Source organism: Apteryx mantelli, chromosome 30 (genome assembly GCF_036417845.1).
Source record: "Apteryx mantelli isolate bAptMan1 chromosome 30, bAptMan1.hap1, whole genome shotgun sequence".
Taxonomy (NCBI): domain Eukaryota; kingdom Metazoa; phylum Chordata; class Aves; order Apterygiformes; family Apterygidae; genus Apteryx; species Apteryx mantelli.
The window spans coordinates 1,038,431-1,052,756 of record NC_090007.1 but is presented as its reverse complement, the minus strand read 5'-3'; the positions used below and the strand labels follow the sequence as shown (position 1 = coordinate 1,052,756).

The 14,326-nt window shown below is 60.5% G+C and overlaps 1 protein-coding gene across 1 annotated transcript in view; it reads right to left on the bottom strand.

Annotated features, from left to right (window-relative positions):
• EFNA2 (ephrin A2) overlaps positions 1-2,790 on the bottom strand; it is a 52,401-nt gene extending 49,611 nt beyond the window's left edge. Inside the window, exon 1 of the mRNA XM_067312678.1 lies at positions 2,560-2,790. Within this exon, the coding sequence (XP_067168779.1) occupies positions 2,560-2,681 (122 nt within the window). The 5' untranslated portion in view covers positions 2,682-2,790. The remainder of the gene's footprint in view (positions 1-2,559) is intronic.
• Positions 2,791-14,326: the final 11,536 nt, after the last annotated feature.

Here is a 14,326-nt window from a genome sequence, read left to right as displayed (position 1 = left end):
TTGGGCGCCAAACGACACGCGCTGGCCCCAGACGCCCCACGGTACCGTCCCCATCTCCAGCAGCCTCGACGCTGGAGTTTGCTCAGCTGCAGACCGTCGGTTAAAGCCTCGTCCTTTCCGCCCAGGCGAGGGCCCATGCACATGTTTGGCATTTAAGAGAACAAAAGAAAAGAGCCCAAACTGTGGAAGCTGGGAAGGAACAGAAACTGTAACCAAAAACTTAGCAATGGGGAAAAAAAAAAAAAAAAAAAGAAAAAAAGCCCTCCCTCTTACAACCCCCCACAAAAATGCGAGGGAGATAATAAAATCCATATGCGACGCAGCCGAGCCGCGGAGCAGGCAGCGCGGCGACGCAGGCACAAAGGGACGGGACTGCCGAACCGGGGCGAGCGGCACGCACGCAGCCCCCAGCGAGCCCGGCCGTCTCAAACCCCGCTGGCTCCGCCGAGAGCGGATGCGACGCCTGGATAAATACAGCCGGCAGGAAGGGTTTTAACGTCCCCTCAGCCGCCCAGCGGTCCGTAGGTGGCCCCAGGCGGGAGACCTGGGTGAGAGGAGCCGCCCGGCGCCGCAGACGCGTGCACGAGCGGCCCAGCGCACCGTGCACCGCGCCGCGCTCCCGCCGTACTCGCCGAAACGCCGTTGGGAACCTTAATAAAATGTCAGAAATTCACGGAGATGTGCTCCGGACCGAGGAGCCCATTGGTGCTGCCAGGAAGCGGGCTGGAAAATAAGTTGTTCTCTATTAAAGGTTCCCCTCCGAGCTTTCCCGCAGCAAGAGGGGGGAAAATAGCGGGGAAAGGACTCCCCGTGTCAGCAGCAACGTTTCGTGCCTATTTTGCTGCCCGTTCGTCTGCTCGCCGCCTGCTACCCAGGGGCACAGGTCCTTCCGTAAGGAGGAGATAAGGGTCACATTCGCATACCTGCACGGGTTTCTCTCTCTGCAGGTACAGCAGATAGACAAAGAAATATCTATTTTACCCAAAGAACGGAAAAGCCAAGATCTAAAGGCAACAGACACGGCTATAACCACCTAACGAATAACACCAGCGTTGCTACTATTCCTACCAGTCCGGTGATCACTCCACTTAGTTCAGCAAAAGGAAGATTTCCGTGGCTGGATTAACTTTTATCAATTAAAAAAAAAAAAAAAAAAAAAGTAGTGGGATTAGTGGGAGGTTCTTTCTGTTTTTTTTTGTTTTTTTTTGTTTTTTTTTGTTTTTTTTTGTTTTTAACAAAAACATCCACAAATTGTCCCATTTAAAACAATTTTGTTTGAATCTGTGTGGAACAAGGTGCGAGGGGGAGAGAAATCCTTGTGGTCTCAGTCACCTAAGCAAGGAACAGAAGGCAAAATTCATCTTCATTTCAAACTCTTTGACAATTTTTGTTTTCTCACGATTGCAAACTTAAAGAAATACAGCAGAAACAAAACACTTATTTTTAAAAACAATGCTCGAAAGACAAGAATTAAACGCAAATGCAGACCTGGGAAACTAAAACGATTGAACAGCAATTTTTTCCGAGAGGAGAATATAAGCAACTTACTTTTCCCCCGTCTGCAGCAACGGGGAAACGCTGCCGCGCTGCCCCAAGGTTTGAGCCCCACATGCAGCCCCGGCTTCGCGGCCTGCCCGTCGGACACGGAGCCCGAGCGGCGTTTCCCAAAAGCCGTTCGGAGCCTCTGAGCGCAGACGGCCCCTTTTCTCCTTTCTCCACCGAAACCACCACGGCAGCACGCTTTAAATAATCCCGTGGTGATACCCGGCAGCACAAGCTGCCTTTTGTTAGGTTTGGGGTTCTTGCAGCCGCTTTCGTGCCTCCCTCGCCCGCATTTCCCGCAGTTTGGGTCTCCTTTAGGGACAAGCGGGGAAGCCCTGCTCTGCCCGCAGGCAGCCCCGGCCGCTGCCAGCTGAGGACTCCGCACGGAGAAGAAAAACTTGAACTTTGCCGAAGTTCATCGCCGAGCAGGGCCGCTCAGCGGGGAGGAACTTTGAGCATCCTGCAGCGGGGATTTACCGAACCGAGGAGCGACCCGCGGTGCGGGACGGACACCGCGAAAGGGTCTGCAGGGCCAGGCCGGGGCCTCGGGGGCTGCTGTCCCCGGGGGGAGGGGGGATGGCGAAAAACGCGCCCGGCTGGGAGCCACCGGAGCCACCGGGGGGCGGCGGAGCGGCTCCCCCGGGCCGGGGCCGGGGCGCGCGGGGGCGGCGCGGTTCCCCTCGGCCCGGGGGGGCTCCCGGGCGAACGCGGGCTGGGTGCCAGAAGCCGAAAATAGGAGTCATTAAAAAAAAAAAAAAAAAGGTATATCCTGTATACATCAAGATACGGATCTGCACCTCTCGGGTTTGCATCTTCGACGCGGATTTAAAAAGTAAAACTCCCGGAAAGCCCCGAAAACTCGCCGCAACGAATAAAACAAACGATAGCGGCCGCCGCTGCTATTTTTCCATCCGGACTCCGGGTCGGGCTGGCGGCGGCAGCCGTTTTCTTGTTAAAAAATAATAAAGGATAGCAAGAAATAGGCGGTGAGGAGGCAGACGCGCGGGCGGCGCTCACCTGGGGTTGCTGCGGTTCCAGTACACGGCGTAGCGGTCCGAGATAACTTTCCCGGTCTCGTCGGTCCAGACGCAGACGCCGACGAGGGCGGCGAGGAGCGCGGCCACCTCCCAATGCAGCATGGTACCGCGTGTGCGCTGCCTCCGCGGGGCTCCGCGGCCAGGGGCGGGCGGGAGGCGGCGGCAGCTTCAGCGGGCGGCGCGGCGGCGGCCGCCGGCTCCGGAGCCGCGAGGCCGGGCGGCGGCGGCGGCGCTCAGCATCGCCGGGCGGGCGCGGGGGGCCGCTGCGCGGCGGCCCCGGGGCAGCCGCATGCCGCGCCGCGCCGCCGGCTCCGCTCCCCCCCCCCCGCCGCCGGTAGCACGGAGAAAAAAAAATAATAATAAATAAATTAAAAAAAAAAACAAACTTCGGCAAGTTGCTCCGCTGCCCGCACCTGCGGGAGCGGGGCCGGCGGGGCGCGGGCGCGGCCCCCTCTTCTCCGCCGCCGCGCTGGCTCCGGGGCACCGGGGAGACAAAGGCCGCGAGGCCGCTCAGCGCCGCCGCGCCATGCTGCGCCCCGCCGCTCCGCTCCCCGCTCCGCTCCGCTCCCCGCTCCGCCCCGCGCGGCGCCCCGCGCCCGCCGCCGCCGCCGCTACCGCCTCTGACACATTGTTGCCAGCGGCGGCCGCGGCGCGCGCCCGGCCCGGTCCCGGGGCGGGGCCCCGCGCGCCGCCTCCCCCCGCCGCCGCCTCCCCCCGCCGCCGCCGCCGCCGCCGCCGCCGCCGCCGCCTGGCCCCACCTCTGCGGGGGGGGGGAGGGAGGGAGGGAGCGCCGCCGGGGCGGCCCCGGGGGGGGGGTCGGGGTCACTGCGGGGGGCGATTTGCTTGCGGTGCGGCGGGGGGGGGGCTGCGAAGGGGGAGGTTTGCGGGGGGCTTTGCAACGGGGGAGGGTTGGGGGGGTTGGTTTGCAACTGGGGGGAGGTTCGCTGTGCAACGGGGGAGGTTCGGGGGGGCTTCGCTAAAGGGGAGGCTCGGGGGGGGGGGTTGGTTCGCAATTGCAGGAGGTTCGCAGTGCAACGGGGGAGGTTGGGGGGGGGCTTTGCAAAGGAGGAGGTTCGGGGGGGCTGCTTTGCAATGGGGGAGGTTTGGGGGGCTTTGCAATTGGGGGGCAGGTTTACAGGGGAGCTTTGGGGGGCGCTTTGCAAAGGGGGAGCTTTGGGGGGCGCTTTGCGATGGGGGAGCTTTGGGGGGCACTTTGCGATGGGGGAGCTTTGGGGGGCACTTTGTGATGGGGGAGCTTTGGGGGGCGCTTTGCGATGGGGGCAGACTCCCAGTGCGGTGGGGAGGTTGGGGGTTGCTCTGCAGAGGGGCGCAGGGTTGGCAGCACAAAGGCGGAGGCTTGGGGTTTCGCCGTGCGAGAGCCCTGCTTTGCAAAAGGGAAGGTGGGGGGGTCACGCTGCGGGGGGGGGGGGGTTACACTCTACAAAAGCAGGGGTAGAAATGGATATATTCCTGCAAGCTGCTGAGAGCGACAGCACACTGCAAGGGCAGGGACAGAGACAGACAGACACCTCCTCCCGAGGACGGACGGGTGGGAGAGACGAACAGACATGAATGCAAGAGCAGAAACGCTCCTATCGAGCATGCATATACATTTTTTTCACCTCCGATCCAGGGATAAAATTAAACAATAATTTGCATTAACGTATCCCTTTCCTTTGCGGAGCTGGCGGAAAACGCTGATGTTACTAACGCGGCGCCTCCGCAGCCCCCTCGACCAGAACGTGCCCTCGCTGACGGCCACGCCAGCCCCTTTGTCCTTGCGCGCTCGCAGGCCAGGCCCAGCGCGCGCCGCCGCTCCGGCCCCCCGCGCCGCGCCGTGCTGTGCTGTGCCGTGCCGTGCCGTGCTGTGCCGGCTCGGGGGGCCGCAGAGCGCCAGAAAACCCACGCAAACCGCTCGGGATTTCACGTTCCAGGTGTGCCGGCCAGCGGGGCCATGTCACCCCGGGGAGGAGGCCGATCTCGGCAGGTCCCCGGGGAAAGGCTGGCGCTGGCCGAGGGCGGGAGGTGCTCGGCTCCCCAGATGCCCTGCAAGTTCGGAAAACTCTGAGCGTGGAGCGCTGCTGCTGCAAACGGAGGAGCAGGCGCTGGTGGGCTTTGAACCTGCCCCTCGAGGGATTCTGGCTGGTCCGTAGCCGGCACCGAGGCCGCGGCGCCGTCCTCCGAAGCCGTCTACTGCGGTGCGGGAGCGGCTTCCCAAAGCGCCTCGGATGCCTCGAGATGCAAATCCACATCCAGTTGGATTCACAATAGCAACAAGGTACCCATTAAAATCAATGAGAGTTAGTGGCCGCGGCACTTCCGTCTTTATGCTGTCTTTATGCTTCAGCATCTAAATATCCCTGTAAATCTGTCTCAGTCTAATGTGCTCTTAGTTTTGGGTTTGTTAGCTTTAAGAGGGAGAAAGCGGTCCACTGTAAAACACCTTGAATGCTCCATGTAGATAGGTGGGATATAAATAAAATATGGATCATTGTCATTATTTATTTAGCAAACCTATTTTGGAAAACTCAATGAGCTGGGGTGTTTTGCATCCCTCCCCCCCCCCCCCCCGAAAAAGTAAAACAAATAAAAGCAGGATTATTTTGAATAACACTGCCAGAGCATCCTCCTGCGCAGCCACCTCCTCATGCTCTGTCATCAAGGTTATACATCTCTTTATCTGACTCCCATCGAGATATTTCTCTATCAAGCCACCGACAACCAATCTTTCTTGCTGTCAGTGTGAAGCTATCATAAAGCTGTCCACTTGTCTATCAACTTTATTTGTTTTCATTTATCAAGCCAAGGCACTAAAAGCCTTTTCCCCCGCGCTGACAGGGCCAGGCGGCGGCCCCCCGCCGGAGCCCGGACGCTGGGCTCGGGGGACAGCGCGTGGCACGAGCCGGCCGGGTCTTGCGCCGCAGCCGGGGAGCGTCGCGGGGGCAGAGGTGAGACAGTGCCCGAACGAGCCCTGTCCCAACAGCACCACCCCGGCGCGAGCTCCAGGGACCCTGCGGGAAGCGGGAGCTTGGTGAACACCAGAGCTGTCACCACCCGGCCCAGGACGGGGATTTTTCAGGACTTCAGAGCACCTGAACTTGGGCCACCAGGACACTGCTGTGGCCACTTCCAGTACCTCGCCCTGGGGGAAGGTTTTTGCAAGAAGCTTCCCCGGAGCTGATGCGCCTGGAAGAGGTTGGCTTTGACCTAGACCATCCACAACGGGCTTCCTGCGACTTGCGATTGCATCTGGCTCGATAACGGGGAAGGGAGATGAGATTTCACCCAAACCCGTCCAGTGACTCCAGCTGCCCTCAACACCGAAGGCAAAACATCCCTAAAGGAATAACCCAGGATAAACTTCCTAATAACAGGCAGCAAGCAGAGAAACTATGCTGCCGGAGATGCTCTTTGATACCCGAGCTCCCTCCGGTAGGCCGTGGAGCCTTCGTCTTGGGGATGCCGGGGCACCGAGGAGCAGCTATCTCAGGCTGTTGGCAGCAGCACAAGGAGGTGGCCTACGGATGTCTGAAATCAGAGGCATCCGAGCAGTAGGGAAATGCCCTCCTGGGAGCGTGAGCAGGACCGCCAACAGGAAAACATGCTTCCTCCCACTGCCAAACCAGTGTGAAAGCCGCTCGGGAACTGGTTCCCACTCCGACACTAAGCTGCCCAGCCGTCTTACTGCTCGGCAGGATGGTAGCTGCCAGCAGGAGACTCACAAATGCCAATTAAGATCAAAAAGTTTAAACTTCAAACGTAATTGAGCAAGCTGAACAGCAGAAAGGATGCATTTCTCCGCCACGCAAGAGCCAGGAATGATGCGATAGCCCTAAATACGCGTCCGCTTCCCAGCCGCGGTACCCCCTCCTCGCCAGGCTTTTTTGAAAAATAAGCACAATATCATGAAGTGACACACGCTCCTGAGCCTAGGAGGGTCCTGCTGCCCAGCGAGGGCTTGGGAGGAGCTGGGATCCCTCCGCGGCACCCAGCGGCTCTCACGGCCGCTCCGGCTCGGCCGCGTCCTTCCTGGCTCAGGGGTGCCGAAGACGGAACCGAAGCAGCTTCAGGGGAGAGAGCCGGGAGCACGGCAAAGCAGGCCAAACTGCTGCCTCGGAGCTTCTGCTGAAGGACGTTTCTCCTCCGCTTGAGGTCTGGGCCTCCTCCCATGTCCTCTCGCCCTTGCGAGGCAGCGCCGAGCCGGGGTCAGGCGGGAACCTTTTGTCAGCGTGAGAAGAGAAATTCCAGGCTCTGGCAGCTTTAGATTTACCAGCTGCTCTTCATGCGTCTGAGACACCCAGGAATTTAATCATCATCGTTAATGATAGCGTTCATTTCTGCAACACCTTTCCCCTTCCCACACCCGCAGCGGGCTGCGGACGCCGGCTCAGGCCACGGCATTGAGGTGCCGAGCTGGATTTCCAACACTGCCAGGTCGGATAGCTCCGAGCTCTGGATTAGGGGACAAGCTGATGTTTTTCTCCTGCAGAAGCGCAAGAAAAGCCCCAGGGCTGGGTTCTCGCAGCCTTCCCAGTCGTTGGGATATTCAGCCCAAAGCCACTGTCAAAATAAGCCCTTGTCTCGTCCCAGGCTGCTCCGGATGGTCTCTCCTCCTCCGGCGATCCTGGGCACAGGGCTGCTCATCTCCGGATGAGGCCAGGCGACATGAACGCAGTCTCCAGGGCACTGTGCTACCCTGCACGAAGCCGCTGCCGCGCCTGCACCAACCGCAAAGACTTTTGTTTGGTTTTGGCTTCTAGCTGGACCAAAGGATGGCAGACGGCACATAGCTGCTACGCGGCCCCTCCTCGCCGAATTTCACCTACCTTCTGCGAGGCAGCAGGCATTCAAGCCTTCCAAAGAAAAGGTCACTAGAATATTTTAACGGAATTAAAAATAGTGTCTTTTTCCCCAAGCCTCACTCTTGGAAATGGCTAAATGAATTTGGCTGAAATTAAAAAGAAGCTTACACTGAAAAATACTGCCCAAATAGCAACGTTATGAGCACCTTAAAACACCAAGTACTCTTAATAGCAGGCTCCGGTCCCAGCCCCGCCGATAGCATCTGAGGCCAGGTTTGCAGGAAGAGGTAATGCCTTTTATTAGACCAACTAATACAGCTGGAGAAAACAGACAAGCTTTTGAGCACATGAAATGTTTTTCAGGTCTCCGCGCCGGGAAATTGCGCTGAGCTCAGTTTATCTGCCCTTCCCAGGCAAAAGAGCGGGCAACAGTGCTGGAGCTTGGGGAATCGTTTTCCCTGGAGTACGAGTTTATCTCGCCCTCTCGGCACATCGCGCATCCCGTCGCGGGGCGGACGGGCGGTGGAGGCGCAGGGGCAAGACCAGCGGACACGCACGCCCCTGGCGCTGCCTCCGTCCCGGTGCTCCTCGCGCCGTCCAGGGCCTCCTCTCCCAGGCCGGCACTAATGTGCTGCAAGCGCCGCTGGCCCGCGGTCGACAGCAGCACGCTCCAGCCCAGCCCGAGCGAACGCTCCCAGCTTTGGCCTCCGGAGAATAACCGGGCTCTGCAAAATCCCAGCAGAGCAGCTCGTGCTTCCTGCTCGATGGGCAATTCCCAGGCATCAAATATAATATAATAATACTCAGCACTTGCACGGCATTCGCACACGCTCAGAGCAACGAATCCACGCTGAAGACGCTCAGAGCATCTCCAGAAGGTGGGTGGCCTTAACCCCCTTTTTGCACATGGGAAAAAAGGGGACAGAGAGGCAGATGGATTCACCGGAGGTTTATGGCAGAGCCAGGGCCAGAACCCAGGAGCCCTGGTCCCCCAAATGAGCCCGTGCCGCCGCGCCGCCCACCGCCGCTGGAGAGGCATTAACAGCGAAGGGCTCAGAGCCGCTCGGAGGCCCTACAAGGACTTCCAAAGGGCTTTGGATCGGCCCTCGTAGAGGGAAAAACCTTGAAATAATAATTACTAAATTAATCAAGCTTCACCGCATCCCTCGAGACTAATCAATTCCACAGTTATTTTGAGGATTGAGGAACCGAGACGTTAAGACGAAGATCCTACTGCCTTCAGCAGAGGCTACTGGTTTTGGTTGGCCCCATTTTTGGGTGCCGCTCAACACCCTGGCACCAGGGCGTTCAAAGTCCACGGCCGTTTTTCACAACGCAGGAGAACACGAGGTGCCCAGAGCCACGTGGAGAGACCACGGAGGGTTTGGGGCAGCACCGGGGAGTCCCGCTGCTTCGCCCGCTTGCTCCGCGCTGTCTCGAGGCGACCACGTTCATGTGATCCCTTCCCAATCCCCTGGTCCTCCCAGCGCCGCGTCCCAGCTCCTGGCCGCCGTTCCCCTGTCCGTCGACACCTTCCCGCGTCCCCAAACCCGCCCCAGCGCTCTCTTCCGATGCTCTTCTCCGACCCTCGGGCGACGCGAGCCTGGGAAGCCGGCGGTTCACGCTCGGCACAGGAGGGGCTCCCGCTCTGCCAGGGGTGCGGGGAAGTCACGGATCAAATTTACTGGAAAACGGCTGGTAAGGGGAAAAGCACCAAGAACACAAGCAAATAGCCCCGTTAATCTTCGCTCCCGTTCCCGCTCCCTGTTAGCAGTCTCCCCCGACGGAGACATGTGTTTACTTTGCAGTGAGGTTCTGGTTTAGTTTCTACACGTCCCTGCCAGGCCCAAAGCCCGGCACCAACTTCTCCTGTCATGACTTTTTCTTCCCCAGTTCTCGCTAAATGGAAAGAAAACATTTTGTATAGTTTTCCTTGCCTTCTTTCTAACAGCACCGGCTTGTTTTTCTTAACAAACACAAACAACTATTTGCCTTAATCATTGCAGATTCACATGTTTCCAGCCCTCTGCTACTCTAGGGGGGCAGGCTGGTTGCAGGGAGGTATAATTTACACCCAATTTCTAGAGCTTTAGTTGTATCCGACTGGAAATTACAGAAAATATTTACTACTGAAAGAAAAATTTCCTGCTTAAAAGGTAAAGAGTTACAGCAAAAATCCTTGAGGAGGATTCACAATTCAAACGCCAGCAAAGGTGGTGCAGAAGCAGCTCTGCCTCCTTATTAGGATGGATGGTTACGATTTAGTTTCTACAGGAAAAGGGGCCCAGAGGAGCCACCAGGAGCTTTCCAAACCTGAACTCAGGTCCTTCCGCAGAGGCAGCAAGCCTGAGCGCGGGGATCCCGGCCGGCCAGCCGGCGGAGGGGCCGTCCGCACCGTGAAGCGGCTGCAGGTTTGAGGCACCGCCAGCGGCTTCGCCCCGCGCAAGCCGGGACCGAGGAGCGGAGAGGAGGAGGAAGCCGAGTCCCGTTTGCCGCTCGGTGCGGATCCATCGCGCCCGGAGGAGGCTCATCGGCTGGGCCGGGGCTGAGCCGCCGGTGGCGCGACGGAGGAAGGCTCGGGGTGGAGGAAGAGGAGGAAGAGCCCCGGCATCCGCCCGCGCCGGACCTGGCACAGGGACAGCGCTATCAGGCAACCGCTGCTGCGAAGGCAAAGCTCCCCGAACGCGTCGGAGAGGCCGGGGCGCGAGGGCACGGAGGAGCTTGCCATTTAGCAAGTTTGCTATTTTAGTGGAGACACATGTGAGAAATTAAGGGCTAATTTACAACCAGTCCTGGGCTGCCACTGACAGGGGAGGGGGAGGCCGCGGAGAGGGAGAGAGAGACAAATCCATTAACTGACCCAAATGTCAGAAACCCCAAAGTAATGAACAGCCGCGAGCGCATTACTGCCGGCTCATTAGCGTCCGCTGTCAGCTCGGGCCGCTCCACTCCCCTGAGCCGCGCCAGGCACCGACGGCAAAGCTCCTGAACCCGGCAGCCCTGGCTCCGCGCGGGGCCGCACGCGAGGCGACGGCCGCTCTGCCCGGCCGGCGGGGACGCGCTGGCACCGGGCCACTCTCCTCGCCTCCGCCCGGCGAGCGGCAACCAGGCACGCAGCTCGACAGCGAGGGCAATTAGCCGCTGCGGCGAGCTGCCAAGGCGAGCGGCGGCTCCCGCGTCTCCGGAGCAAGGAACTAAGAAGCCTTGCTGGGAGACGGGCCGGCCTCGGCCAAGCTCCCGGGCTCGATACGAGGGATGACGAGGAAAAGCCTCACGGCTGAATCGCAGGGGAGGCTGCCCCGCACGGGGGAATATCGCGTCCTTCTGGCTTCGAGCAGCCTGGCTGCAAAGCCCGGCGGCGGGGGTGCCGCTGGCTTTAGCGAGCGCGGGACACCCCCAAAGCACGTGGGAACGCAGCCCCGGGCCTCGGCATGGCCTCTCCCGGGGACGCACCTTCCCCCCGCGCAGCACCAGGAACGTTTTGCAGCCTCACCCGACGCTCGCTAAAGCGCCAGCCCCGGAACGCGGCTGCAAAGAACACCGTCCCCCGGCCACTGACGCCCGCGGGGGCGCGGTGCCGATTTGCGCCGGCCGCGGCCCCCCGCGAGAGCCGAGCGCTTCGCCTGGCAGCGACGCCGGCACAGCTCGCGTCCTCGCACAGCGGCAGTCCTCAAAGCAATTTGCAAACATTAATTAAACCACAGCCCCTTCACCAAGGGGGGTGGGAAATTACTGCAGAAACGTTACCCGGATGCCGAGGCGGCCGACACCTCTAAAACCGGCTCAGCGACTAATCGCCCCCGCTGCAGAAGGGGAAACGGAGGCACGCAGCGGCACGTCTCAGGGTTGCGCGGCGGGAGGGGGCAGAGCCCGGGCGCCCTGACTCACAGCTCCGCATCGCTCAAGCGCCGACGCGCTCGCCCGCGCCAGGCCTGGGACAAGGTCCTCCCCCCCCGCTTCCCGGGAGCGCTGCCCCGGCCGCCCTGCATTCCTGCTCCTGGCCGTCCGGCTGCACCGCGGTAGGATAAATGTCACCCACGCCGGGGAAATCGGGGCCACGGGGAAGAAGAGCCGTGGGACGCACGGTCTTTCCAAACACCAAGGCTGGTCTGCCTCAAGTTTCCAGAGGAGCCAAGACAAGGTTTCCAAGGCACCCAAAGTGCCATAATTCTGGCTGATTATGGAAAGGGAAATAATGGCTCTTTGTGGAAAAACATCCCATTGACTATCCCTAGGCCCAGCTTTCCCACCGGGAACAAAACCCGCCTCTCTGGAAACGCTACCGCCGCACAAGCAAAGCCAGTGCGGGCTGCGTTATGGCTATTCCCGCCGACGTGCGCTCAGCTCCGGCCCGATGGCGCGCGAGTCTCCTCCCAGCCCACGCCAGCTCCGAATCCAAAGGTTTCCTGCCAGCGGATGCCGTGAGCAATCTGAGCTTGATTTTCACAGGAGATAAAACAACATATTATGAGTAGGGTGGACGGTAAAGGTGTTTTATTAGATGCAAAACTCTGCTCCGTGCAACAGTGCATTTCTGTAGAGCAAAAGTTGCGTGGAGGGTTTGAAAGTCAGGTTTTTCATAGGAAGTTCTATAAAAAGGGATTATAAAGCCTCCATATTTTACCAGGCAGAGGCTGGGAACAAATTTAAGCATTGCACGTTTTACAGAGCGCCGCGGGGCCGGCATGCCGTGGGGTGGGCACCCGCACGACCGTCTCCCTCGGGAGAGGCAGGCACGGCCGAACCATGTGCGCCGAGCTGCTCCAGCGTCCAAACGCTCCCCAGGGAGAAACCCCCCGACCCGCATGGCCGAAGCGTTTTGCGGGTCTAACCCGGAGCTCCGGCTAAACCCCGAGCGCGCCTGCCGGCTCGGCCGCGGCGGAAGCGGCGCGCTGCCTCATAGCTTAGCCGACACTTCCCCCTAGTGCCGGTGCCCCACGGCGGCCGCCGGCCCCGGCGCCCCCCGGCGCCCCCCGGCCACGGGCGCCCACCGCCCCGCCGCGCTTCGGGGCGCAGGGCTCGGCCCCCTCGCCGAGCGCGTCCGCAGCAAACCGCCCACGGAGCGCGGAGCGTGAGCGCGCCCGCATTTTGTTTGTTTGCTATGGAAACCGAGACGGAGAGTTTAGGGAGAAAAATTTATAATGGGAAAAAAAAAAAAAAAAACCCCGCGAGTCAGCTGTCTGCTTCGCAGCTTGGTCCGAACGAGCGGCGATAGCTGCGCTAAACGGCCCGGGGGAAGTTTTCCTCTTCCAGCGGCAGGTTGAGGCGCGCGGCCCTTCGCCCTCCTCCCCGCCGCGGATCGATAGGAGATTGCCGAGGCAGGTCCGCGCTCGCAGGGAAGCGCGCCCAGGCCAGCGCAAGCCTTTCCCAGCAGCGCTCAATTAACTGGCATTACACGGATATCACGCACGGATTTAGCGACAAGGCGTGTTGCCACAGCAGCCTGTTGCCGGAGCGCTGCGCTGACGGCACGGCCGCAGGGAAGGAGCCGGCGCTCCCGGGTCCCTTCCGCAGGGCTGTCGTTGACCTCCGCCGGCAGGAGCAACGCTGCAAACCGGACAAGCTCCGAGACCCCGCCGGCTATCGGGAGCTCGCTCGGCATCCCCGCCGGGCGCTACCAGGAGGGGCAACACTGTTTTTTAAGCTCGGACAGTCTCCCCGCTTCACCCTAAGCCGTCGGGGCCGCCGCGCGGGGAGGTGACAAGGGGCCGAGGGGGGACGCGGCGGGATGCCGAGGCCGCCGCGTCGCCCATCGCCCCCGCTTCCGCCGGCGAGAGCGGAGCCGGCCCCGCAGGCGGCCGACCGTGCTCCGAGAGCTCCTGAATATGGAAAGGGCAGGGGAAAAAACCGCGCTCCGTCTGGGCAGAACCCACCCGAGTGGAATGGGAAGGGGAGGGAAGAGCAGCCCAAAGAGTTAATCCGCTTTGAATTGCAACGTGGCGGCAGCCAACACGCAGGCACGTTGCGGCTGACAGCTTGACGGAGATGGATTGGCAGCTCCCGAGGTGAAACATCCAGGCCCGAGACACGGAGCCATATTAAAGTGCATCTTTGGCGGGGCGGAGGGGGTGCAGGTTTCATTATTTCATTTTCCACATAGGAAGAGAAATTAAATAAATAAAGGCGAGCGGGGAGGAAGAGCAGAGAGCTGGAACTAACCCCGGCGGGGGGCACGTCTCCCGGAGGCCGAGCTCCGTCCCTTGCAGCTTGGCCAGCCAAAGGGATCGTGCTTGGCAACGGGCACGGGGCTGGGGGAAGCACGCCTGCTCCCTTCCCAAATCCTCGCAGACCGACCCCAAGGTTCGGGCGATTCCCCTCCGCTCAGCCCCCCCAGAAGGGAGCGGGCAAGTTTGCCCGTAACCGTTAGAACTGACCCCAAGACGACGAGAGCGTTTTCTTGAAGCTCTGCTCCCGCGGTTTGGGCTGCCCCACGAGGCCCAGCTTTTCGCCAGCTCCCAACATCCCGCAGGAATCGGCGGCGGCTCTTTACCCCCTCGCCCCGCTGAGAGCGGGGGGACCCCCGCGGAGCGGCTGGCACACGGATAAACGGCAGCGCGGACCGCAACAGAGCAGGTACCGCAGGTACCGCAGGCACGGAGGCGAACGCAGCACTGACCAGAGCTAAAAACCTTCGTTTGGGAGAAAACGCGCTTTCCAGGAAGGCAAAAGAGCCGGCGAATAAGGCCAGCTCTGCCCTCTCAGGGCCGCCTGCCTGTCAGAAGGCGGGAATCACTGATGTACGACTGATGTCTCCGAGGGATGATAGGGCAGCGACCCTAATATTTTCTGCAGAAAGCACTCCTGTAAGCTACCTTTGTGCTGGAATGATAGGAATTCATTACAGACCACCCCCCACCGCCCGGCTTATTCCCAGGGGAGGAATCGGCAAGCTCTCTCCTAGCCTAAATGGGATTAGGTTATCTTCTAGGCACTGAAACCCGAGAC